Raw genomic sequence first — 25,291 nt, 5'->3', positions numbered from 1 at the left:
AGAAACGTCATCCTGAAAGCGAAACAGGCTTTGCTCCACAAAGGAACCTTTCAGTCAGGTCAAATGCGGCCAGCGCAGGGCCAACAGTGGGCACAGCAACGCCCCGAGCGCTAGCTGCTGCTGCGTGCGTGCGAGCGTGCGTGCGTGTGAGCGCGCGCCAGGTAAACGTCACAGCTCCGTGCGAGCGAGAGCCCGCCACACTTCCTCAAACGACGGAATCGGAGCGTAAAACGGCAGCGAGCGGGGAGAAGACTCAGAAGTTGGTTCGGGCCGCCGCTCCGCGGATCGAGGTGAGGTAAGACCGACTTCCACACGAACTTTTCCCGAACTCTTTGATGTTTGCAGTTTGCCTGAAGTTGCTGAAAGCCCCAAACCCCCCCTCCCTCCCTCCTCAAACCGACCTCCCTTAGTTCGAGGGGCGAGTATCCATCTTTTTCGGCTTTCATCTGCCGTCGACGTCACCTAAAATACTTTTCCCAGTCGGTTCTTCGAGATGAAATCTGCGCGGTTTTTTCAAAGTACAGCTAATGGGGAGTTTCTGTTCTAGTTCTGCGTTCGCGTGTCCCACTTTTTTTTGTTTTTGTTTTCTTTTGGCGCGGATGGCGCTGTGAGGTCAAAGCAGAGGGGTGGAAATCAAGCCAGCAGCCTCCGTGAAGCGTGACAGCTCCACGCGCGCTCCTGCCAGGTCCCACCTGTGAGTGCCGCGCGGCGCCTTTGCGCGGATTACACAGCAGCTCCGCACGACAATACGGACGTGGGCGGAAGAAGAAAAGTCTGGCAGCAGAACGGCAGAGCCCGGTTCACACGTTAGGGTGACACCTGCGTTCAGACAGACAGCTGACGGCCACATCCGTGCAGGAGAGCCGGCAGCTGCATGACTCACTGCCATTGATGTTTGGCCCCACTGCCCCACTTTGGGGGCAACTCACGAGAACTAAACCAAGTGTTCTGAACCGTCTAAAACGTGGGTTTTGTCTGGATCATTTGTGGGTGAAGGTTGTAATAAAATCACAGCAATCAGAACACAAACTTCTGGTTTCATATGAGGCATTTTTGGGTCACAGTTTTGCTTTTGAATACATGTTTTACAGAACTAAAGCCTTTTTTTCCATTTGCTAATAAGTGAGTGATGAAAAACCGTCCAGTTGGCTCATACTAAGCCTGCTGTATTAATGTAATAAAACAATAATGAATACATTCTTCTTAAATTTAGCACAATAAGGATGAGATGCAGGAATGCAACAGTTCACCTTCACCACAGTTTGGCCCAAACCTCCATTTTTTTGGGTCAGAGATTTGTTTCAGTTCAATTAATGATCCGAGTAACAAAACACCAATCAGGAGAAATCCGAAACATTCTTTTTTTCAATAAATGTAGCAGAATTATTTTACACGCTCAGCTTAAACGAACTGAAATGCTAGAGAAATCTGACGCTTAGGTTCATTGGTGTCCCAGACCTTCAAACTAAACCGAATCTTATCCACATCCTGTTTTTGAAATGGGACTATTAATGAAAGAAGCACATCAAAAAACCCGGACACGGTGGCTAACAGCAGCTAGGTGACCCTTGGTATTCTCTCCTCTCTTTGTGAAAGCCTTATTTTTTCTCGGTGAAGGGGCTCACTCGTCTAGAGGTTGAGTCATGCCGTCTGGACTTCAGATGATCGGTCTGATGAAGCCCTATAGGATGAGTGCTGAAGCGTTTTCAAGAAAGAAACATTCTTTTTTTCCCCCTGTCCCACCTATTTTGGGTGTCTCCGGCTCACAGGCTTTGATAAGCGTGTAGCCTGCCTGTGGAGCGCGGCGGGTTTCTGCTGGGACATGTCGGTGCTTGCTCTGCCTTTGTAGTCCTGCAGCTGAAAGGTTTCAGAACCTGCATGCCTAACAGGCAGCGACTGGGAAGTGAACACTTCTTGGAGGATCCATAAAGATGCCGGCCAATCTGTCGTTATATTTAGGCGTCGGGCTACCTGGCAAACATGCAGGATTTATTTTCCTCATCTTTTTTCTTACATAAGACAGTAAGGCGATGTGGTCGTGGTTGTGCCTGACGCGTGGATGAGCTGTACCTGCTGCCCTGCAATGCACAGTGACGCGTTTTCGCTTGTTTAAACGGCAGGTCATGTGTGCAACACACGGACGTGACTTAAAAACGTTTGGACGTCTTTACACCAAGTTTAAGCTTCTAAAAAGCTCTTTGTAACAAAAAGATCCACAGCTTTGGAGTGTGGGTGACTAAAAGGCTGACGCAAGCAAAGCACATTTTTAAACATGTCTTGTCTTCATCAGAAAAGGGAACACGGTCTTATCCTCTTTCTTAGGCCTTGTCTTACATTTTTGCTCTGTCAAGATTACAAACCCGGGCAGTCTATGAGTAAGTGTGTGTAATGACCCTTTCACCATGCCCCTATCATCATGTCTTTGTCCATCTCTGGAAACAGGTGATCCTTGGACCTGTCACAATGGCTCCTTTCTTGAGGATCGCCTTTAACTCGTACGACTTGGGTATTCTGCCTCCCTCGGCGGATAAGCCCTTCTGTGCGATCAAGATAAAAGAAGCTCTAACAACTGGTGAGACAATCCTGAAGAAGCACCAGCTTGTTTGTGCAACACTGTCTGGCTTTCCGGTTTCTTGTGCATGAAAACAACCCGTCTGTATTTGTTCCTTTTCTAAGATCGAGGCAAGACGTTGATTCAGAAAAAGCCCACCATGTATCCAGCCTGGAAGGCCTGCTTTGATGCTCACATATACGAAGGTCGGGTGCTGGAGCTGCTCCTGATGAGGACAGCGGACGAGGCGCTGGCCGAGGTCTCCGTGGGCGTGTCTGTCCTCGCTGAGCGCTGCAAAAAAGCGAATGGACGGGCTGAATTCTGGGTAGGACTTCTAAGATCATCTTCTGTCCCTTGAAGGGAGATCTGGAGTAAAGTTTGACTGTCTGCCGGATGTCCAGGTGGATCTTCAACCCTCTGGAAAAGTCATGATGGCAGTGCAATATTTCCTGGAGGATGTAGATGCAGGTAAAAGTAATTTTTTATTGTGTATCTGTTTTAGTTTCAATGTCTTGACTACATCTCACATCAACTCACCCACTTTTCATACGTTTCCCCTCGTTAAATAATAATTCCTTTACACATGTTTAGACTGAGGCTGTAAGTTTGTTACTATTGACATGTAGAAAGTTGTCGGTACCCCATTGGTTATAAAAGACAAACTCACAATTGTCACAGAACAAAACTTAAAACCGATGACAAGATACAACAAATAAAGAAGGAAACACAATTATTTTTATAAAAATAACGAAGAAAATTTGGGAAAACCTTAATACCCACTCCAATGAAAATGGTGTTTTTAAGCTGTTCTTGTAGCATTTTTCGGATGAAGGAGGACATATTTAAAGAAAATTAAGCTTAAAATAGCACTTCTGAGTATTTTTTTATTCAAATTGTTGTGAAAATTATCAAAAATTTGATGTAAACAACATGCTGGGCGGGCCACAAGCTTCCCCTGCTCTGCTCCATTCTGATCATCCACCTGCAGACAAATAGGTCCATGAACGTCTTTGTTTTGTTCTTCTGAGCTGGAATCTGGATCTAAACTGTACGGCTGGACGGTTCAGATATATTGGTCGCCATTTTTGTTGCAGCACTAATGTGAAGTTGGGGGGGGGTTGTTACGGGGGTATCTGGATGACCCAATTGCAGAAAAGAAGAGACAAGAGTAGTGAGGTGAAAGGTTAAACAGAAAACTACACTGTGACACAGGGTACAGAAACAGGTGAGTTTAAATAGATCAAACAAATGAAGGAAAACTACGAGCAGCTGTGCACATTGCAGGAAGACAGGAGAGAGGCAGGGCCTTCTAGAAGCCACAGCCAACAGACACAAAACAAAGGAAACTGACAGATTGTGACAGAGATGGGCTGTAAGCCAGTGGGAGAGAGCGTGAACAGAGAGCTCTCAGTAGCGGAAGAGGAAGTGGGGCCGGGGTTGCTCTGCACCAACGGTCCCGCCGACAACTCAGAGGGGAATTTCTAATGAACTCCTGCCGACACAGGTTTCTAGATTTAGGCCATAGCCATCATTAAAAGACCACTGGGAACGCTTTGGAAAACAGATCCACAGATGATCGGAGTGGGACTTTCAGGAATTGTTGCACAGACCCGTCCGTTCTTTTTAGGGCTACCGTCATTTTTTTCCAGGCCTGTTTTTTAGTTTGTAATTTTTCTGTTGGACGATCATTTAAAAGCCATAAGTTACAAAAGTCTATTTTGGTCTACTTTTGTTATTTTTTAAAAGTATTTCCAGTTGTGTACCGACAATTTTCTCCACATCAGCATCTGACGAGCTTTGTGTTTCCAGCGTTTCAGGGGTTCATCTGTGTTTTTCTGTTTCTGAAAGAGAGTAAGCAAGCTGTGAAGGAGGAAGAAGCTCCAACTCTGAACCGCAGACGAGGGGCCATCAAGCAGGCCAAGATCCACTTCATCAAGAACCACGAGTTTATCGCCACGTTCTTCCGACAGCCCACTTTCTGCTCTGTGTGCAGAGAATTTGTGTGGTCAGTCTTTATTTTAGTCCTTCATAAACACTTTGAAAGCCACAGACAGACTGCATCTGCTTGGAACACCACAGTGCAATTACTAATTCTAGTTCCCTATTTAACTCACGTCTTCTAATTTCAATAAAACGGGAGAGCTTGATATTTTTATTTATTTAAATATGTTTAAATAAAGAAGTTTGAATCACAATTAACTAATCACCAAATCTTTAAAGGGCCTACATCATGCTTTTCATCAGCCTTTTAGAATAAACTCTATCCATATATTTGATTATTTTTTACCTTTGGCACACGAAAGAACACATTTTTCAACAAAATATTGGGGGCTGTTCCTCATTTTGTGATGTCCCAATGTAGGGCTGCATATGATATGAGGAAAACCCACGATATGCGATATTAGTGATCAATACTGTGATGAAGATATAACTTGTGATATATGTGATATATATATATATATGAACAAATAGCAAAACCACCAAAGACATAATTTCCATTTCAGTGCAACAGTTTAATTTAAATAAGTGTTAACCCTCGTCGAACATAAAAGGCTCCATCCGATTGGTCAACAATGACCAGGGGGCGTCCATCTGATTGGTCAAATGCACAAATGGATTTATTTGATTCATTAAATATTTAAGCTGCTATTAGAGTGTTTTGGCACATTTAAGGTAACAATTTATTGCAATTTTCGCGTGTTTTGCTAAATGCATATTGCACAGCTGGATATTGCGATAACGATAAATGTGCGATCTATTAGCAGGCCTAACACAACGTGAGAACCTGCTTGTTTTTATGGATTGGGAGGGGCTGGTGGTTTTTAGAGGAATACTCAGAAATGCATGAGTGGATCAAAATACTGCTTTGGGCTTGTTTTTGGAGAGGAATAATTAATAAGAAAAATAATAATTGATACTTTAATTGACCCATCCCCTGGAGGGAACAGTGGGCTGCGGGGGCTGCCCGCGCTTGGGGGGGCGAGAGCTGGCTGGGGAGAGCGGGAATTGATCCGCCACCCCTTTGGTTGCTGGACAGCCTGCTCTACCGCCTGAGCTAAACTGTTGACCACCGTTATAAAACACTTAAAAGCTCAAAAAACTGGATTTAACATGACATAGGCCCTTTAATGTACCGGCGGTTGATAATGGTCAAGAAAAATATATTGTACTGTAAAAAGTACAAAGATAAATGTCAACTTGAGAGTCTGTTTGAATGTCAGAAAAAAATGTCTATAACAATGACACTCTGATGTATTTTTACATGATCTAGTTCTATTGGTTTGAATGAATACGTTCACAAACATACCTGTCTGTCTGTCCTTCACAGGGGACTCAACAAACAAGGCTATAAATGCAGACGTAAGTGTTTTGTCACTGAAGCAGCTGTTTACCTGAAATGGCCCCTTAAGCTATGGTCACATCTACAACTTCCACTGGGCGATGATGGGGAGGCATCGGCAGAATCTTCAGACTGGCTGCCGCTGCCTGATTTTTCTGAAAATCGTCGGCGTAGTCATGAATGCAGATGGCGGCAGTCAGGCGGGGATGACGTCATGCAAAATCGGCGACAGCTGGGCGTTCACAGCCGGGTCGGGTTGAATTTGTACTTCTTCTTAAAACCTCGGCGGCGGCCGTGCAGCGTGTAAAAACGCGACTGCCACTGCCCGATTACAAGCGCAACTACCCAATTTGCAGAAAAACCGGCATTAAGGTCGCCGCATGGAGGCATTTCGGCATATGTGACCGTAGTCTTAGTGGATCAGTGCTCCTTATTCAGTTTCTAATCACTATTTGGTGTCGCGTCCCATTATAAGACACCATCTGAAATGTTCTCTCTTCACAGAATGCAATGCAGCCATCCACAAGAAATGCATAGACAAAATCATAGGCAGATGTACCGGGACGGCTACCAACAGTCGGGATACTGTGGTACGTTGCACACATTTCTGCTGCACACCGTGTGCTCCCAGCTTTTCCATATGGCTCAGCAGAGTGTCCACTTTATAGTTTTTCTGTTTGTCCTATTCTATTTGCAAAGGTTGTTAGTCTAAGGCAGGGGTGTCAAAGTCATTTTCACTGAGGGCCACATCAGTATAGCGGCTGTCCTCAAAGGGCCAGATATAACTTATACATGTAACTAAATGTAATGAAAAATAAATGTAACTACCGTAATTTCCGGACTACAAGCCGCTACTTTTTTCCTGCGCTTACAGCCCTGCGGCTTATTCAGTGACGCGGCTAATTTATGGATTTAATTAGCGGCAGCCATGTACGTACTTTCGAACTCAGTGAATAGTTTGTATTCTTTATCTAACACCAAGCACAAGGCATTTATATTCAACACACCTCTAAGCAGCCAAACAGCATGGAGTTGACTTCAGGTCTTAGACACTTCAGTCATGGTTCAACAAAATGAAACACGCATGCCCGGCCGCATCCCAGAATCCTTTGGGGCCATTAGACCCAACGTGCACCAGATCGCCGCTACAATATGATGAAGCTTTCAAGTTAAAAGCAATCGTTAAAAGCAGCGTAAAAAAGTCCACGTCACCAACGGGTTTGGAAAAGCCGGTTTGCTGCGTGACGGAGAGAACAGCGCATGGAGTGAATTTACACTCCATTTACGGTTTCCTTAGAAACCGTAAATGGAGTGAATTTACACTCCATTTACGGTTTCTAAGGAAACCGTAAAAGCGGAATTTTGCTTTGAAAAACTCACAGCCTCCGTGTGAGCTGGAGACATCTTCTCCTGCTGATTGAGCTGCGGGGCCGATGGCAGTCTGAAGGCTCCCACACGTAACAACGCACCCGCCCCTCATACACAAAACGTACAGTTTTAAGTCCGATTGCTTTGCACAGAAACGATTTGCTCCATCCACCGGCGCAACGGGGACGAAGTGCTCCTCCCTGAAGCCGCCCTGGCCAGAGGTGTCGGAGTAGATAGGAAGGGGAGACAAGGAGCGCAGAGGCGTCCGCGGAGTGCAGAGGCTTCTGAATTCTGACGCACGCGCTGCACTGAGGCGCGCGCTTTTCAGTTGCCGCTGCTGTATTTTACCGGTGTGTTTTTTAACCAGCCCTGTTACTCCCATAACGCTGCCGCGACACAAGCGGAAGGAGAGCTTTACCCGTTCACCCCTCCATGCACTGCTGATACTCATTCTTAAACACGTACAACAGTATGGCGAGCCGGGCATTGGCCCCGCCTTTAGCCCCTAAGACTCATGGGAAATGTGGAATCGCGGATGTAAATTTCCTCATCATAACTGAGGGATGTAATATTGATTGTATGGTTACTGTTTGTAATTTTATGTATGATACCTAGATTGTCAATAAGTAAAAAAAAATGAAATAAAAACACCATAACTGAGGAACTTGTGAACAGAATAGAGGTCCATGCTGTTTGACAGATGTAGATAAACTCAAATACATGAGCCTGAGGCAAAGCTGGCACCACCCACAATGTGCTAATAAATTGCACTCACTCTGGGATGCTGGCCGTGATCTGTCAGGATGACAATATCGCCTAACACATGCGCGGCTTGTACTCTGACGCGGCTTGTGTATGTATAAAACTAATTAAACACGTGAAAGTGGGTGGGTGCGGCTTGTAATCGGGTGCGCTTTGTAGTCCGGAATTTACGGTACTCCTTCATGTTAAATTACTCATTTATTTATTTATTATAACTTTTTAAAGTGACAATTACAGTTGCATAGAAAACATGTGTTTGCTTGTTACTCTAGCATTAAATTCTTTTACATTTGATTCTGTCAGGTTAGGTTATATGGACAGTGTTTCAGTCCTAATGTTTAGTTGCCCAATCTGATATTTCAAGTCCAATTCCCCCTAGATATGAATAAATACACACCAATTTTCATTTTTTATTTTAAGAAATTAAAAACTTTTATGCTCTTGCGGGCCACATAAAATGACATGGAGGGCCACATCTGGCCCCCGGGCCTTGAGTTTGACACGTGTGGTCTAAGGAATGAACAGGTTTCTTTCTTAACACTGATGAGTGGAGGTGAATTAAATCCAGTAGAACTAGATGTAAGGCAAATGTATTTGACCCAACCCCTTGGAGTCATGTGTTACGGGAGTAGCGTTGATCCATCCACTCATATAGGAAGCATTTCAGTTTACCGACGATGTGAGGGCTTCAGATGGCAGTAAACTCTCTTGTTTTCACAGTTCCAAAAGGAGCGTTTTAAAATTGACATGCCGCACCGTTTCAAAACCAACAATTACATGAGCCCCACCTTCTGTGACCACTGTGGGAGCCTGCTGTGGGGTCTGGTCAAACAAGGCCTGAAGTGTGAAGGTACGCCCCTGCAGGCACCGGACACATCCTGTTTGCTGAAGTGTGCACTGCTGTTTGACAGACTTCTCTGATTGTGTTTGCAGACTGCGCAATGAATGTCCACCATAAGTGTCAAAAGAAAGTTGCAAACCTTTGTGGTATAAACCAGAAGTTACTAGCTGAAGCGCTAACACAAGTCAGTCAGGTGAGTTCATGCCAAACAAAGTTTTAACCATGACGACCACTTAATCCTATTTAATTGTAAATTAATTAATTGTAAATACGTAATTTTTTATGTTGCATTTAGATGCCGTGGAAAAAAACAGTGTCTTTGCAGAAGTTTGAAAATTGGTTCTTTTTTTATATTTTTGTGCGAAACATTTGATGTTTGTTGCATTTGTTTGCACACTACACACAAAGGCATGCACAAACTCCTGAATGCTGGGGTGTCCACACTTTTTGATAAGAGGGTCAGATTTGTGCTTTCTTTGAAATCTTATAACAACATTAATGCTAATTCATTATTTATAAAAACAGTTTTTTGCAATGGGATCTTTTTCAGTTTTTCCAAATAGAACAGGTTAATTTATCAATTCATTTTCACCCAAATTAGTGTGAATTTCTGATTTCAGTACTACATATTTTTCACCATGAAATGCTCGCTGCAAACTTAAATGAAGTGAACAGGAAAATAACAGAAATCATCTTACTCCGAACTACAAACTACTGTGGTTTAATTTACAGAAACAAGCCTGTTCCTCTGGTTGGGCCCTAAAGGCTCTGAAGGTGAAGTAGCCACAGCTTGTTGCCAAAACTTCTCCTGATGTAATTTAGCCGATCACAATCTAGAAATGGAAACTGCATATCAGTGATTTTATGACAGGAGCCTGCAGGCTGATGGAAATTGGAACATGGGCTGCATTTGGTCCACGGGCCGGGCTTTGGACATGCCTGCTCTAATGAAAATAAGAAGACATTCTGAAATGTTACAAGTGAAAAGAAAAGGGAAGAAATAAAGGTATGGCATAGAACATTTGCCCACACGATACAAGCTGTGGTACTTCTTTATCCTTTTTCTCTTGTGTAGGTTTATAACACACTTTGTGTTTCTTTTTAACCTCTTTTAACACGGAGCCGTCACAACCAACAGCAAATGAACGCTCACTCTTTGAACTACTGTGACTCTTTGACTATTTAACGGATTCTGACGTGGAATAAAGCGCTTTTACGCTGTTATGCAACAAAGCTAACGTTACTAACGTAGAGTGTTGTATATTGGTACAAAGCCGCTTTTCTCCACTTCTAAATCTGTTGGAATTGTGTTAATTACCTAAGTAGTTGGTCTCTTTGAACTGGCTGCCAGTCCAATACTTGCTTTTTATGAGAATTCTGGTCCTTACTTTTGAGTCCCTGGCAGGTACGGCACCTTCTTACCTCTCCAGTCTGCTTTTAAAGTATTCCCCCCTAAAGTCCTTATGTTCCACTGACCAGTTTGTGTTAATGGTTCCCACAACCAAACGTAAGTTTCGGGGGAATCGTGCATTTGCTGTGTTGGCTCCTAAACTATGGAATCAGTTGCCACCGGCGATCAGAGAGGTCACGCTCTTGGAGAGTTTTGAAAAAGAATCGTTCCTTTATTTCAGTGCTTTAGCATCAGCCTAGCCCTTATATTATGCTGGTTTTAATCTCTTTAAAGTGGTTTTACGCTTTTTAATTTTTTCTATTTATGTCTCTACAATGTTTTAATTTGCTTTCATGCTCTAATTCTTTAATGTTTTGTTGTCTGTGTGCGCAGCACTTAGGGTGTCCTTGGCTGGTGGTGGATAAATAAATAAATAAATAAATAAATAAATGATGATGATGATGATGATGATGATGATGATGATGATGATGATGATGATGATGATGATGATGATGATGATGATGATGATGATGTACTCCAAAGAATATCAACACAGAAACTAAAGCTCTGGTGTTAAAGGGTTGAAGACATTTCCCAATATTTCTGTCTTTATCAGATCCGCTTTCATAGATTTAACACTAAAAACCTTTTCTAAGATGTAACATCACATCCTGTAATACTGAAACCAGTCAGTGTTTCCTAAAAATAACCCGTCATATCATGAATCTGCAAAGTGGGACTACAGATCTTTTAAGGCTGTAAGTCCTCACTTTATTTTCACAGGTTTCTCTCTTATTTAAACTCTCAAGGTTCAAACCTTGGTAGAAACATAAGTCCAGTGTTGTAGAAGGAAAACCAAGATTTTTGTAGGAGATTGATTGACAAAACCCAGAAACAGAGATTTACCGGAAGACTTACAAAAGTATTTGTCTATAGCAGGGGTAAAATGTGGAATCCCTAGGAGAATCAGTTAAAAAGTTGTCAAAATATTATTCAATTTAAATGCATGAATAAAGCTAAACAAATTAGTTTGTTCAAACTTGACTGTTGAATGGAATTTTTGGAATGTATGTATTAAATGAATGGAATGTATTTACTGTGTATTTGAACTGTATATTGTGAAATCTGAGCACAGGTGATGGTGTGAGAAATGTAAATAGGATGCAATGTTTAAAAGGGAGCAGATAATTATAAGAATTGTATTTTTCAACTCTGCTCCCTTCTAATCATGAAAATGTTCAATATGTGAGACAAACATGTAAACATTTGGACATCAATTTTCATGAAAGGAACAAATAAATAAATGAAATGGAAAAAAAAGAAAGGTCAACAGCCAATCAGGATGCAGAAAATTTGGCGAAACAAAAGCTGAACCACGAGGAAGATTAGGACTATCAAATAGTTTTTATTTATTGAAGAATAGTAAATTCCTTTTAGAGTGAGAGTGTCGATGGTTTGTAACGTGAACGTAAGCTTCTTGTCCTAATGCTTTTTCAGAAGTCCCATGTTGTTTCTTTACACACATGGTCTCGCTCTCACAGTTCTGGGAAACATCCGATAAAATGTCTACGCTCTAATAAACCTTTTTTCTTGCGTGTTTGTGTCTTCAGAAATCCTCCACTCGCCGCTCCGACCCCAACCTTCCTCCTATGCCTGATATTGGAATTTACGATGAAGTAAACAAGCTTGCTGGACTTGAGCTCAATGGTGCGGGAAAGCGGTTTTTCCCCTGTATTTACCTACATGATGTCTGCTGCACTATAACAGTTTCCATGAGTCAGTAATTGGCATGTATGGTAATTTGTGCATTAGATGCGTCTCCCTACGGCAGACTGTGGGAAGGATGCAGCCCACGGCCACAATCTCGCATAACCCACCTGACCCGCATCAACGTGGACAACTTCATCTTCCACAAAGTGTTGGGAAAAGGCAGCTTCGGAAAGGTGTCCCTCGCTTCACAACACACACTTGCATTAAAAACAGCAGCCCAAATTGCTGATATTTGGTCAAACTCTGCACTTACGTTAAATGTATGTGTTCCTGTGGTAGGTCCTTCTAGCAGAGTTGAAGGGCAGTGGGGAATATTTTGCAGTGAAAGCTCTGAAGAAGGAGGTGGTGCTGATGGATGATGATGTAGAGTGCACCATGGTGGAGAAGAGGGTCTTGGCTTTGGCCTGGGAAAACCCCTTCCTCACACACCTTTACTCCACGTTCCAGACAAAGGTACTTCTGCGGTGCTTGACTTTAGTGGGCTGGCTACAAAATGCTGAAGGTGAATCTTTCCACAGGAACATCTGTTTTTTGTCATGGAGTACCTAAACGGAGGTGACCTGATGTTTCATATTCAGGAAAAAGGACGTTTTGACCTCAACAGAGCCACGTGAGTCCTTCCTGCCGTCTTCGCCGTTGGCAGCTGTGCTCAGGCCGCCGTACGGGAACTCACACATGCAGAATCAATGCTCAACGCTGGAAAGGAGAAAACATGCTTACGCTGCCGCATCCACATCACTCCAGCCTCTTTATGCGCATCCTGAAGTGGGATGCCTCAGAGGCTAGCGGGGGTCCATTAGCTCATGCTCGATAGCAGACAGAAGGCGTTGGGTTTGTGGAGAAGCATCTCTTTCCACCACCCACCTCTAACTACACAGTGAGGATCCCTGCAGAAAAACAACAACAAACTGTTGAAAGGTGTGAAGGCTCCAGAGCAAGGTAACACATCAGCCAGCAGCTGAAGGTTTTACGAGTAACACTCAGCTTTCTCAGCACGTGCAGAGAGGCTCTTCCTGTCAGACACTCTCTGCTGGACTGAAGTTCGGGTTTCATATTGTTTTAGTCACCGACACGGCTCTTAGAGTACTCTTCCATCCTGTAATTAAAGTCACTTCGGCAACCTTGTTAACACTGATCTCCTCACTCAGCAGCTGCATTCAACCCCAGCTAGATAGAGCGGAGCGTTTCCCCATCCAGTGCTGCTGGATGCTGTCGTGCATTTGCTTGCACACCTTGAGGATGTTTAGCCATCAGGAGCTTGACAGTTAACTCAAATAACACTTCTACCTTGTAGATGTTAAAGAAATGTCTGTTAAAGACTGAATTATGGTGATGCAAACATTTATTTTGATGCTTTGAAGCAGAAAGCCACACAGCTGTAGGTCCGTGACGGGGAATCATCAGGAAGGACGGCGTCTGCGTCTACAAAACACCGCTCTGTTATTTTACATGACACTCCTCAAGGGAAGCAGGTCATCAGCGGGCTAATCCTTCAGCTCACAGGAGCTCTTGGGTTTCACATTATGAGAGCGTTATTCACCCGTCTCCTGCTCTATACAAATGTCCTCCTCAATAATTTACATGTACAGTGAAACAGGGCTGCAGTGATACCAGCTTTAAGCTGCCAACTTCACCAAGGGAGATGGCCACAATTCAAAGCTGAGACGAGCAGCTGATAACTCTCTGCCATCTGTCTCCCCAGGTTCTACTCGGCTGAGATCGTCTGCGGTCTGGAGTTCTTGCATTCTAAAGGGATCATCTACAGGTCAGAAGAAAACCGAAATGTTGCTCAGATGTGCACTTCATGCTCTTCAAAACACTATTTTCCTAACAACCAAAAGATGTTTTGTTTCATCGTATTAAAGGTTTTATGTCCGTAGTTGTAGCTCAGTTACAGCTGAACGTGAAGCTGAAATGTTTCAGGACTCCCACACAATTCCACACTTTTTTCTAAAAACTTTTTTGCACGATTGTGAACAAAGAGCGTTGAGACAATTGCCACTGTGGGAGTAGGTCAGGTATTGTGTTATGATAAAGTATATGTACTCCAACGGGGCAAGAAAAACACAACTGTTCAAACAAAGACAGAGATTTACTACAAACGGTTCACTTTCAGACTTTCAGATGTCTTCAAGAACCATGTTTGGAATGAAGAGCGCACAGAAATTCTAAGGTTAAAGATTGATTGTAAAAATAAAACAGCAGCGAAATAAATGCATCATCAAGGATGCAACAATTGACTTTCAGCGTGATTTGCTTCAAATTTCGGATTTTGGGGTTCAATTTTGTTTTGGTATCACTAAACATTAACAAAATAATAATATTCAGATTTTATTTTAGTTTTTATTAGGAAAAGCGAGAAACAATGACGAAAAAAAGCTTTCAATCGTCTCATACTAAAGCTGCGTTCACACCGAACTCGAGTTGTGTGGCAAATTCGCGTTGGTCGCCCCTCCTTCGTTGTGCAGCGAATTCGCTGCTTGCCACCTGTCCAAAGATGTCTTCATAGTTTGACAACCCAGACGCATGTGGGAGGAGCTACTGCCAAAAGGGTTTTAGCCTGATGGCTACTTGGATCGGTGTCTGTGTCTATCTCATTAATGCATGAAAAAATGTTTAGAGCTGAGATTGATTCATTTTGAAGAGTTCTACTAAAGCATTGGTGAGTCCATCTCCATGCCCGGGTTCATAAGATCCTTTAGATACTCTCCCGGTATTATGATCTTAAAGAACATGATTAGAGGAATAATATAAATTTTAGGAGGCCCGAGTAGGCTGCCTCCCCACAATGCAGCCGGCATCCCGTCTGCCTGCCAGATCGCCACTCACTCCGGCTCCGTGGGCCCTGCGACAGACTGTCCAGGGTGTCCCCGCAGTAGCCGGGACAGGCTCCAACAGTCCTGCGGCCCCGACAGGAATACAGCGGGTTAAGAAAATTGATGGACGTTCACATGTCCAAAGTTGAGTCCCTGACTGCCCGCGCCCGTCGCGGAGATCCCATCTGTCCCATTGACTTACCATTGAAACTGGCTGCCTCTACCGCCCGTTCAGTGTTAACGCAGCCTGGTTTCCTGTGATAAAACAATAACTCACAAATTCTTCTGGAACACGTGTTTGATACTTTGAACGTTAACATACTGGTATGCAGTAGGGATGCTATAATTCACTTTCCCCAGGATTTGGTGCAATAGTGTAACATACGGCTCAGTTTTAAACTGAGAATGGTGGCATCGCTAATAATTAGTAATTGCAGTCATTCTGTTCTCAGTCATGCCGTACAGGTTACAGGGTGTTATGACAGAACCACAGGCTTTCCTCATTGCTTTGTCCTCCCAGTCAATGTTTGCCGTCATCAGTCTGTGACTGTGGTGGGTGATGCAGTTATTTAGTATCTGTTGTTTTTGGAGTTATGGTAAAACAGCTGTTTCCTCATAGTAGGATATATTCAAGTTTTATCTTCTGCTTCTTTTTTTTCTAATGTATCTATTGAAAACTAAACATTAGTTTATTAAATAGGGATCCTCGCTCTCTGTTTTTTGAATTTTTCAGAGATCTAAAGTTAGACAATGTGATGCTGAATCATGAGGGTCACATCAAAATTGCTGACTTTGGCATGTGTAAGGAGGACGTGTTTGGTGATAATCGTGCCACAACTTTCTGTGGAACTCCTGACTACATCGCCCCAGAGGTATGTTGTTGTGAAACAGAGACACTGTTGTTTTGTGGTTTGATCCCGTTTGTTGGCATGAATGTTGTTTCCCTGTAGATTCTGCTGGGACAGAAGTACTCATTCTCAGTGGACTGGTGGTCCTTCGGGGTGTTGCTGTATGAGATGCTGGTGGGTCAGTCACCGTTCCATGGAGACGACGAGGACGAGCTGTTTGAGTCCATCCGCATGGACACGCCCCACTACCCCCGCTGGATAAACAAGGAGGCCAAAGACCTGCTTGAGCAGGTCAGCATCGTCCCATTCAGACCTAGAACTGTTAGCGAGTTCTTCAAAGAAATGTTTGCTTAAATCATTTTGATGCCTCAGATTACCGTATTTTCACGACCATAGGGCGCACCGGATTGGTAGGGCGCGGTCTCAGTCACGTGGGATTTTTCCGTCTTTGACGCATACAAAAGGTGCACCGGGTGTTAAGGCGCAGGCAAGTTAACGCCCCGCTCACACCCTCAGGGCCTCTAGAGTGGGTTAATAAAAAAATCCAGTCTCTGTTCTTTAGAGAGTTTATTTTAGTTACTGTTCTCCCTTACTCAATAACACAAACTGAATGGTCGCTCACTTGCCCGCTCTTGTCTCCCTTCCTCCTTATCCTGAACAAGCGCTAAAGACACACAACAAACACACACAGAGGCGCGCTGGAGACGGAACGTCTCCCCTCTTCCTCGCTGCTGCTTTCAGCACACACACAGACACACACAGGCTTCGCCAGTCTCTCTCTGCATTTCTCCTCCTGTGCGCTAGCGAAAACAGCAGCGTAACCCTTGTGCTATCCTAGGCACTTTAACGTTGGGAGTTGGGTCATCTAGACCCACTAGACAGTGCTCTGAATCCTTTTTTCTTCAATGATTTGTGATCTTCACTGGTATCCAAGGATTACATGAAATCTTTCCACCTTTATCCACCTTTGTCATGGTAGGGAGAACATGTCACTGTAAAGGTTAAAGGACACACACTTGTGTGTTTAAAAAAAACAGCAGGAGCAAATCTGAGTTGTTTTTGATTTCTTTTTTATTTTCCTCCGCGTAGCTGATAGCTGCATTTCAAACAGGGCTTCAGCCATCTTGTTAACAAGTGTTGGGACCTGGGCCTTAGCCCCGCCCATGGCCAGTAAGACTCATGGGAAGTGTTGATTCCCACACCATGAGTTAGGTGGCTGTGAAGAGAAGTGACCCTCATGTTGTTATGCTGTTTATTTGTCAACGTCTTTGAGTGGACTCTTCTCTGCGTACCCCTCCCTCACTGATTTGGCTGAGGGTTATGAGGTAGAAGAAGCATGTAGAGTTTAAAATCGCAGACGGTGACACTGAAGTTGGGTTCCACTTGGTCTTTACGTCTCTCTCCCTCCCTCACTCCATCGTCTGCTATGACCCACAACTACACATTGGGTGCACCGGCTCGGGGGGCGCCCCCTGCTGGCGGAAGGAAATTTATGACTTTTAAGTACGCCTTATAGTCGTGAAATTACGCTCTAGTTCTATTCACAAGATAAATCAATTCAAAGCCCCCCACCTGCTGTCTGCTTGAAGACTATCTTAAGAGAAGACTAGAAAAGTCTGAGAATCCCCAAGAATCATGAAGGTCTTCCAGCTCAGAGTCTGCTGCATGAAGGATTGTTAGAAGAAAAAAGTTTGTTTTTTTAAAAGCAAAAAGGTCATCGCTTAGTTATAGTTTAAACAAAGAGACAAGTCTAAAGGAAGTGGAGGAAACCTGGAGAACAGGAGGGATCAAAAAGCACACCGGCTCATTTCACAGATAAGGTTCTGGTCTCATGCTGTGGGTCTTATGACCCTCATACTGATAGAAAAGTGTAGAGTAAACAGTCCAAGATGTTCCAGGAAATCTTTTCAGCACAGCTGCTGCAGGAAAGAGGATGATGAGGGAGAGTGTCGCAGAAGAACTCTGGACTGATGGAAGCCAGCTTGACCTGGAACGCTGTGTTCATCCTGTTAGAAGAGACTAGTGTTTTTTCAAGACAAATAGCACAATGTGGTAATTGGTTTCCTAGGGTCAGGTTTCAGTATTCAGGGTAGATAATGAACAGTACTGATCTCAGATGTAGACCGGGGTTCTGTGACCATTAGGGTTGTGCCGATGGACGATACCATCGTCCATCGTGATGGGTGATTGACATCCCGATGGAGAGACACCATCGTGATGCCACGCCCCCGCCACGCTGCGAGTCGACACCATAAGTTACATGTGAATAATATCTTGACCGGATCAATGGTCGGATTAGAATCCAAACGTGTACATGGTTCCAGAAAAATGTTTTCAGAATATAAAAAACGTTCACATGGCTCACACTTTTGGTCGAAATAAATCATTCGCACATGCGCAGTAGGGTTTGAAAAACCGGAAGCGGATATCAGTTCCGCCGAGCGGCTATTTTTTTCTCAAACTTTATTGAATGTAACAATTCAATACAAAACAATGTTGCCGAGCGGCTTTATACATTGATATGTCAGCTCGGTAACATACAAGACGATCTTCTAAACGTGCTTTTAATAATGTTACGATTATTATGAAACGCCTGTTCGCTCATCGTTTTATTTTTAATCCGTGCGGTCAGTGCTTTTTCTGTTGAAAAACGGAGCCGGAAAGAAGCCAGAATTAGCAGTATGCTAACACGGGCTAACAACATTAGCTTTGGGTGGTGCTGCAATCTGCATCTTGGCTGCATTTAAACATGTGGGAATAACATCAGCCTTTATTTAGTCGGGACACGACTCGAAACACAAATCCACGTGATTGTTTGAACGATTTCTAAGGACTGAGCGGCCTTTCTGCTTTGAAGCTCACACCGCCCCAAAGCGCTGTGTGTGCTCAAGATCCTCTGCTCAGACACACACTATTAGACCCGGTTCTGAGTTCGGTAGCCCGTTCCCCTAGAGCTGCGGAACGGATCGCAGTTCTAAATCTCCCACATACCGCTCATGTAACAAAGCACCCCCCCCCCCCCCCCTTCCCCTCAAACACAAAGCTGTAAGTCCGCGTTCCGCCGGTCCACTTGACTAGTTAAGTGCGGGAGCAAACCATTTCTTTTCTAGTTTGTTTGTTACTTTTTTTGTTAAAGTTATTTCCCTCAGTACTGCGGATGAGTCATTAGTTGGGAAATAAAATAAATAAAGTAATAAAGTAAAATAACGAATAGCAATTATATAAGACCGAAATATTAAAAATAGCCCCCCCCCCAACGACGATATCATTGTCCATCCCGATGGTTGACAGCAAACATCGTCAACGGCCAATGTAAGGGACATCGCCCAACCCTAGTGACCATCCTTCCTAGAGTTCCTGGGGAGAGCAGCTTGGACGAAGGTACAGTGTAGTGTTGGGCTGTAACGATTCATTTTAACAGTGCGATTCACGTCATAATTAGTGGTTGATGATATGATTCATAGTCAATTGTGGTTCACTTTGAATTATCCAATTTGAACGAATCCCATTCACTGACCTAAAACGGACATGGGACTGGAATGATGGACTGGTCAGTTTTTGCTGTCATCACAGGTGTGTTGTCCGCTGTGATGGAACTTGGCCATTTTTACCTTATAGTAATATAAACCTAGCGTTGATAAGTTGATTACCAACTCACCTCAGCAGATTGATCTGGCAGATATAAATCAATATAAATTATAGGGCTGGACGATATGAGGAAAACTTGCGATATGCGATATTAGTGATCAGTAGTGCGATCACGATATAACTTGCGATACATATACAAATAGCAAAAAAACACAAAATATTTCCATTTCACTGCAGAAGTTCAATTTAAATAAGAGTCAAAATACCTTAAATTATTCTCCAAACGACTCTCGTCTAATTAGGAAGGACACATCTAACATAAAAGCTCCATCTGATTGGTCAACAACGTGAAGAGCTCTTGGTCAAATGCATAAAGGGATTATTCAATGTGTTAAAAACTTAAAGCTGCCATAAGATTGTTTTAGCACATTTGAGGTTTAACATCTTTTGCGATTTGCGCTGACTTTTGCGATATGTATATTGCACAGCTTGAAATCGCGATAACAATAAATTTGCGATTTATTGTGCAGGCCTGATCAATCAATTCATTCATTAATCGTTACGACTCTAACGGGTTTCTTTTGAAGGAGTCAGTGGTGGTTGAAATCCAGGAAAGGCTCTGGAAGCAGTGAAGCCTGTAGTAAGGGGAGTTGATAGTTTTTAATGTGGTTCTTGGTGGCTCCAGATGTTGGGGGGGGGGGGGGGGGGGTAATGTGTGTTCTGAGTGAGATGAATTGGGTGGATTCCTGCTGGTGTCAGCAGGAAATACCCTCATGCATTCTGGGGTGATTTTTTTCTGTTGAAAGCCACACAAAGTGTCTTTGTATCAGATCAAGAGTGTCATTCATCCTCTGGTGACATTCATTTTAGAAGAGGTTTACTCACTTGAGCGTCGCTTAATAAAATCAAAATAAATCCAAGTAAATATCAAAAACAAGGTATTTGAAGGTTAATTATGAAAAAATGCATCATGTTTAGGTTGTATGGTGGTTAAAGTGGTGGATATTCTATATTTAACTTGATTAATTTCTCCTTCTGCCAGTTGTTTGACAGAGAGCCCACACACAGACTAGGAGTTGTGGGAAACATTCGGCAACACTCCTTCTTCAAAACCATCAACTGGCAAGCCTTGGAAAGGAGAGAGGTTGAACCCCCTTTCAAGCCCAAAGTGGTACGCTCCGTGCCTGTCATGAGATACAGTTCTTAAAGCTGTTGGATGCTACCTTTCCCTGTATCACGATTCCAACCTTTGTTTTCCCTCCATGGCAGAAAGCCCCGAACGACTGCAGCAACTTTGATCGGGAATTCCTGAGTGAGAAGCCGCGCCTGTCTCAAAGCGACAAGAACTTTATAGACTCCATGGATCAGTCTGCGTTTTCCGGATTCTCCTTCATAAACCCCAAAATGGAGCGCCTTTTAGAAAACTGAGAGGCTGCAGCAGCAGTCTGAAAACGAGACTTCAGTGCTATTTATGGAGCAGCGAATTGATGATCTGCCATCAGTATTTGTGTGACACAATTTCAAACGTAGTTTTGTCTTTGGGTACGTAGTAAATATGCTGTATAGTTTGATTGTATTGTGTTTTTAGCATGCGTCAATAGTCAGGGCTTTTGTTAGTATTAATATTAAAGTGATAGATTTGAATTCTTAAATTTCACGCAACATGGGGTGTTGCCTTTAAATGGATTTGAACCCCCCAGGGGGAGATAGAAAGTTATGTAATACAGAGACTTTTATGATGTAAATGAGGCATCAGATCAGCATGTATATGAGCAACAAAATGCCAGTTGTCAAAATACAAACAAATGAATGTTGTAGTATCTCTTCTTGCTTTGTAGGTCTGATATTTCAGAATCAGCAGAGCTGTGACTGTCAGAAGTAGTCGGTTGTACAGTTGGCAAAATGTAAATATTAAATACAAACAACCAGGCTTTTTTTTTTTCATTTGAACAGGAAATTGTTTGGGGAGAATGATGTGCAGCCATAGGTACAAAGTAATGTCACATAGGCCTACTTTGTGATTAGAGTATCAATCTTTTTAGAAACAATACAAGTATATATTGTTGTGAAGTGCATGTTGACATATGTATTTTTATTTTGTTTTAATTATTATTTCCATACTCTCTGATTAAATATTGTCAACTCATGAGTCTGCTCTCTTTTGTGAACTCTTGTTGAAAACTCCCTCAGAAAGACTGTCATTATCCGTGACTTATTATGTGTATATATATATTTTTAGATAGATTTAGATGTATTATTGGTGCACATTCCTTAATACAGTGGAAGCTTTTGATCTGCTGATTTTGTAGGTTTGCCCCCCTTAAAAGAAATTGACACTGTTCAAAATAACCGAATGGTAGGTTCATTTGAACAATATAGAAAATCAAGAACTCCACTTTAAAGAATTTATTTAAAAATATTTGCATTTATTTGAGGAAAAATAAGTATTTGGCTACCTAGTAACTTTGGTTTCTGCTTCTCACAGACCAGTTAGACTTTTCATATCAAACTGTCATCTGAATTGAGGACAGCTTTTCACCTGTAAAACACACCTGTCCACAGAATCAGTCAGACTTTTCAACATGGGAAGGACTTGACAGAGCCTTTAATGAATTTATGGGGGAAGATTGTAGACCTGCACAAGATCGGAATGGACTATAAACTACGTCTTTCCAGCAAGAACGTTCAAACACTTATTTTTCCCCAAACGCAAATAGTTTTATATCACTTCATTTAAATTAACTTCTTGATTTGTCACTGTTCAAATGGACCTGCCATTAGAATGACAGAACCACGCCCTCCCGCGGCACCAGTGGGATTTGCGCGTTGCTGACGTCAGCGCGTGACGTCGAGTGTATGCGGAAGTGGTCGTAAAGCCCGTCAGCAGTGTCTTCTGTCTGTTCCAGAGGCAGTCCCCGTGTTTTTATAAGGATGTCTGCTCGGTAGAAAAAACTCCGGTTTCTCCTCCGCTTCCCTGCGGACTCAAGTCAGTAAAGATTCCGAAATGAACTCAGTGGATAAACTGCGGAACACTTTCACTCTGGCATCATGTAACGTGTTGCTACAGGTAAATGCGTGTGTGTGTGTGTGTGTGTGTCTGTCTGTCGGTGTGTGTTTGTGTGTGTGTGTCACAGATCTGTGTGTGTGTGTGTGCTGCAGGTGATGTTCCGCGTGCTCACCTTCCTGCTGAACGGCTTCACGCTGCGCTTTGTGTCCAAAGAGCTGATCGGGGTCGTCAACGTCAGGTAAACGTCAGGACGCCGTCAGGAAGTCAAAGCAGAGCTCCAGATAAACCTGATCTCATTGGTGACCGACCCTGTGTTCGTATTCCAGGCTCACTCTGCTCTATTCCACACTAGTATTCCTGTCCAGAGAGGCTTTTCGCAGAGCCTGTCTTAGTGGGGAATCAGGGACTAATCAGAACTGGAGACAAACCATCAACCTCTTATGGCTGACGTAAGCTCACTGACTGACATCAGAACCATGATGCTTTGTGTTCAGTTTGGTTCTTAACTCTGGTTTGTTGGTAGGGTTCCCATTGGTGTATTATGGGCCCTCTTCCTTGGATCGGTGTGGCTGTGGCTCCTGGAGGTCCCTGACCCGGGGGCCGTCCCTTACTACGGTGCCGCTGTGGTGCTTTTTGCCTTCTCGGGGGTCCAGGAGCTCCTGGCGGAGCCCCTCTGGGTCTTGGCTCAGGCTCACATGTTTGTATGGCTGAAGGTGGTGGCTGAGAGCTTAGCCATGATCGCCAAGTGCAGCGTCACGGTGGTGCTGGTGCTGTTTGCCCGGGAATGGGGTCTCTACATCTTCTCTGCGGCTCATGTAAGACGACTGGTCTTCTGCTAATTTGTGCCTGTCACCATTTTAAATGCTTTGTATATCTTTCTCAGCTGGTGTACACTGGATTCCTGTTGTTGTGCTACGTAGCGTACTTCAAGCGCTTCTTGGGGTCAGAAGAGGCAGCAAAGAAGAGTTTCCCTCTGCACCGGGTCACAGATTTACTGCCAGGCAGGATCCATGGAGAGGTTGTCAATCGAACACATGCTCCTCTCTTTGTTTGTGCCTTCAAAGTACGTAGTAAATAACAATAACTTCCTTTTTGCTGGCGGTAAAGCCGCTGATAGACTGGAGTGCGGCTCAGCTTACGTGGAGCTTCTTCAAGCAGTCCTTCCTGAAGCAGATCTTGACTGAGGGAGAGCGTTACATCATGACCTTCTTCAATGTCCTGACCTTTGGGGACCAGGGTGTTTACGATATCGTCAACAACTTGGGCTCGATGGTGGCGCGTTTCGTCTTCCTACCCATCGAGGAAAGCTTCTACGTCTTCTTTGCCAACGTTTTAGACAGAGGACGTGACGTTCGAAGGCAAGAACAGGTTTGTTGTGGACACCAGCTGCTTTTCGATGGCCAAGCGTGTGGCTGATTTTTTTTCCTGCGGCGCGGTTGGTTTGCAGGAAGCCGCCTCCATAGCGGCGGAGGTCTTGGAGTGCTTGCTGAAACTGGTGGTGGTGATTGGTCTGATCATCACGGTCTTTGGCTACGGCTACTCTCACCTGGCTTTGGATATTTACGGTGGCTCTCTTCTGAGTAGTGGCTCAGGTATGAATGCAGCCCAAATGCAGGAAGAATATAAACGGTGAGATTTTTTATTTGTTTATTTCTTTTTTTCCTGTTTCTGTTCATTTTTTACCAAAGGTCCTGTTTTGCTGCGCTGCTACAGTTGCTATGTGCTGCTGCTGGCTGTCAACGGTGTCACAGAGTGTTTTGTGTTTGCCACCATGAGCAAAGAGGAGGTTGACAAGTAAGAAAAAGGACAGAGCCAAACACCACGAGTCCTGTCTTTATCTCCACTGATGCTTTTGTTTTGTCGGCAGGTATAACCTGCTGATGCTGGCTTTGTCTGCCTCCTTTCTGCTACTGTCGTACATGCTGACATGGTGGGCCGGAGGAGTCGGCTTCATTCTGGCAAACTGCCTCAACATGGGGCTCCGCATCCTCCACAGCCTCCGTTACATCCATCGCTACTTCCAGATCAGTCAGTGGAGACCTCTGAGAGGCCTGCTGCCCTCACCGCTGCTCCTGCTGGCCCTCGCTGTCAGTGCGGCCGTCACAGCCGTTTCTGAGGTGCTGAAACAGGACTTTGGTTTGAACAAAAGGGGATGTCTTTGTTCTTCTCTTTGGATTTTAATGGTGATGTCTTTGTGACTCTCTTGTTTCAGGCTGCTCTCTGCTGTGACGGCGGCTGGTGGCTCAGGCTGCTCCACATTGCTGTGGGAGGCGCGTGTTTGCTCCTTGTGCTTGCTGCGACGGCTCTGAGTGAAAAACAGCTGTTACACTTCATCAGGACTCACCTGTTGTCACAGTACAGGAAGAAAACCACTTAATAAAACAGACTGTTGCTCTCGTGGAGGATATTTTTGTACAAAAAAGAAAAATCTCCCACATTTTCTGCCGCATTAAAACTTCGATGGAGATGAGAAGCAAAAACTATTTTTTTTTAAAAAGTGCCTCCTGTTTCTATTTGTATTTTGAATGCAACATTCCTCGTTAACAGTGATGGAATATACCAAATAGGAAGCACTTGAGTGTAATGTCAAATGAAAAGGCATAAACGTTTACAAATATCTGGTTCATTCTTTAATATTGCAGAAAATATTCTGTTACTGGGGATCTTTTGTTTTTCTTAAATGTTTAAGCTGTTGTTCAAAATAAAATGGTGAATAATTTTGTATGAAGTAAGGAAGTTGTCACCTGGAATGTCCTTTCAGTAAGGAGAGATATCGTGAATCTATTCTTTGAACTGTCTGCATCAGAAGCGCTCCTTGATGAAAAGCATAGGTTATTGCCAAAGAAGAGACATAAAGGGGCACAATGGAAACCATCTGAACACAGACTGTGAACTTTGTGGGCTTTCACCTTTGCTCAACACTGTCAGTTGGGATCTTGATGTACTCATGCATCTTGGATGTTTCATCCTGGATGGTGGCTTCTACGCTCACTAGTCCTCGGCCTCCTTC

At 43.7% G+C, this 25,291-nt stretch overlaps 2 protein-coding genes and 1 long non-coding RNA gene across 5 annotated transcripts; all 3 read left to right on the top strand.

Moving 5' to 3' along the window:
- prkcd (protein kinase C delta) lies at window positions 1–21,423 on the top strand. 2 transcript variants are annotated; one of them, XM_011474662.3, is made up of 18 exons: window positions 1–290; window positions 2,443–2,572; window positions 2,677–2,876; window positions 2,953–3,019; window positions 4,400–4,556; window positions 5,880–5,911; window positions 6,396–6,481; window positions 8,742–8,871; window positions 8,955–9,055; window positions 11,863–11,959; window positions 12,065–12,195; window positions 12,302–12,475; window positions 12,541–12,632; window positions 13,725–13,787; window positions 15,572–15,710; window positions 15,789–15,977; window positions 20,317–20,445; window positions 20,544–21,423. In XM_011474662.3, exons 2-18 carry the CDS (start codon window positions 2,464–2,466, stop codon window positions 20,700–20,702), a joined length of 2,055 nt encoding a protein of 684 aa, XP_011472964.1. In that variant the 5' UTR covers window positions 1–290; window positions 2,443–2,463; the 3' UTR covers window positions 20,703–21,423. The 2 variants fall into 2 exon arrangements, with proteins under 2 accessions (XP_011472964.1, XP_011472963.1); XM_011474661.3 differs by having other exon boundaries at window positions 1–295.
- On the top strand, window positions 9,083–9,854 carry LOC110015096. Its single transcript, XR_002290169.1, has 2 exons — window positions 9,083–9,636; window positions 9,734–9,854. It is a non-coding gene; the product is annotated as an uncharacterized LOC110015096 (long non-coding RNA).
- Window positions 21,424–21,809: 386 nt separating the features above from the next.
- Window positions 21,810–25,013, top strand: rft1 (RFT1 homolog). Of its 2 annotated transcripts, none has more exons than XM_004068491.3 (10): window positions 21,810–22,341; window positions 22,434–22,519; window positions 22,608–22,730; window positions 22,805–23,096; window positions 23,165–23,299; window positions 23,389–23,649; window positions 23,729–23,873; window positions 23,970–24,075; window positions 24,149–24,398; window positions 24,494–25,013. In XM_004068491.3, the coding sequence occupies exons 1-10, from the start codon at window positions 22,279–22,281 to the stop codon at window positions 24,656–24,658; spliced, it is 1,626 nt and encodes a 541-aa protein (XP_004068539.1). In that variant the 5' UTR covers window positions 21,810–22,278; the 3' UTR covers window positions 24,659–25,013. The 2 variants fall into 2 exon arrangements, with proteins under 2 accessions (XP_004068539.1, XP_020558688.1); XM_020703029.2 differs by having other exon boundaries at window positions 22,109–22,260; window positions 22,409–22,519.
- Window positions 25,014–25,291: the final 278 nt, after the last annotated feature.

This window comes from Oryzias latipes, chromosome 5 (assembly GCF_002234675.1).
Source record: "Oryzias latipes chromosome 5, ASM223467v1".
NCBI lineage: Eukaryota > Metazoa > Chordata > Actinopteri > Beloniformes > Adrianichthyidae > Oryzias > Oryzias latipes.
This window is presented reverse-complemented; position numbering and strand designations above follow the sequence as displayed.

What these genes read in the sequence shown, in the direction of transcription:
- prkcd (XM_011474662.3), top strand. Translation starts at nt 2,464, where the DNA reads ATGGCTCCTTTCTTGAGGATCGCCTTTAACTCGTACGACTTGGGTATT. An exon ending in CCAACAGTCGGGATACTGTG is followed by an intron (nt 6,482 to 8,741) that starts GTACGTTGCACA and finishes TTGTTTTCACAG; the next exon opens with TTCCAAAAGGAGCGTTTTAA. An exon ending in TGCTGGACTTGAGCTCAATG is followed by an intron (nt 11,960 to 12,064) that starts GTGCGGGAAAGC and finishes TTTGTGCATTAG; the next exon opens with ATGCGTCTCCCTACGGCAGA.
- rft1 (XM_004068491.3), top strand. Translation starts at nt 22,279, where the DNA reads ATGAACTCAGTGGATAAACTGCGGAACACTTTCACTCTGGCATCATGT. An exon ending in ATCAACCTCTTATGGCTGAC is followed by an intron (nt 22,731 to 22,804) that starts GTAAGCTCACTG and finishes GTTTGTTGGTAG; the next exon opens with GGTTCCCATTGGTGTATTAT. An exon ending in AGCAAAGAGGAGGTTGACAA is followed by an intron (nt 24,076 to 24,148) that starts GTAAGAAAAAGG and finishes TTTTGTCGGCAG; the next exon opens with GTATAACCTGCTGATGCTGG.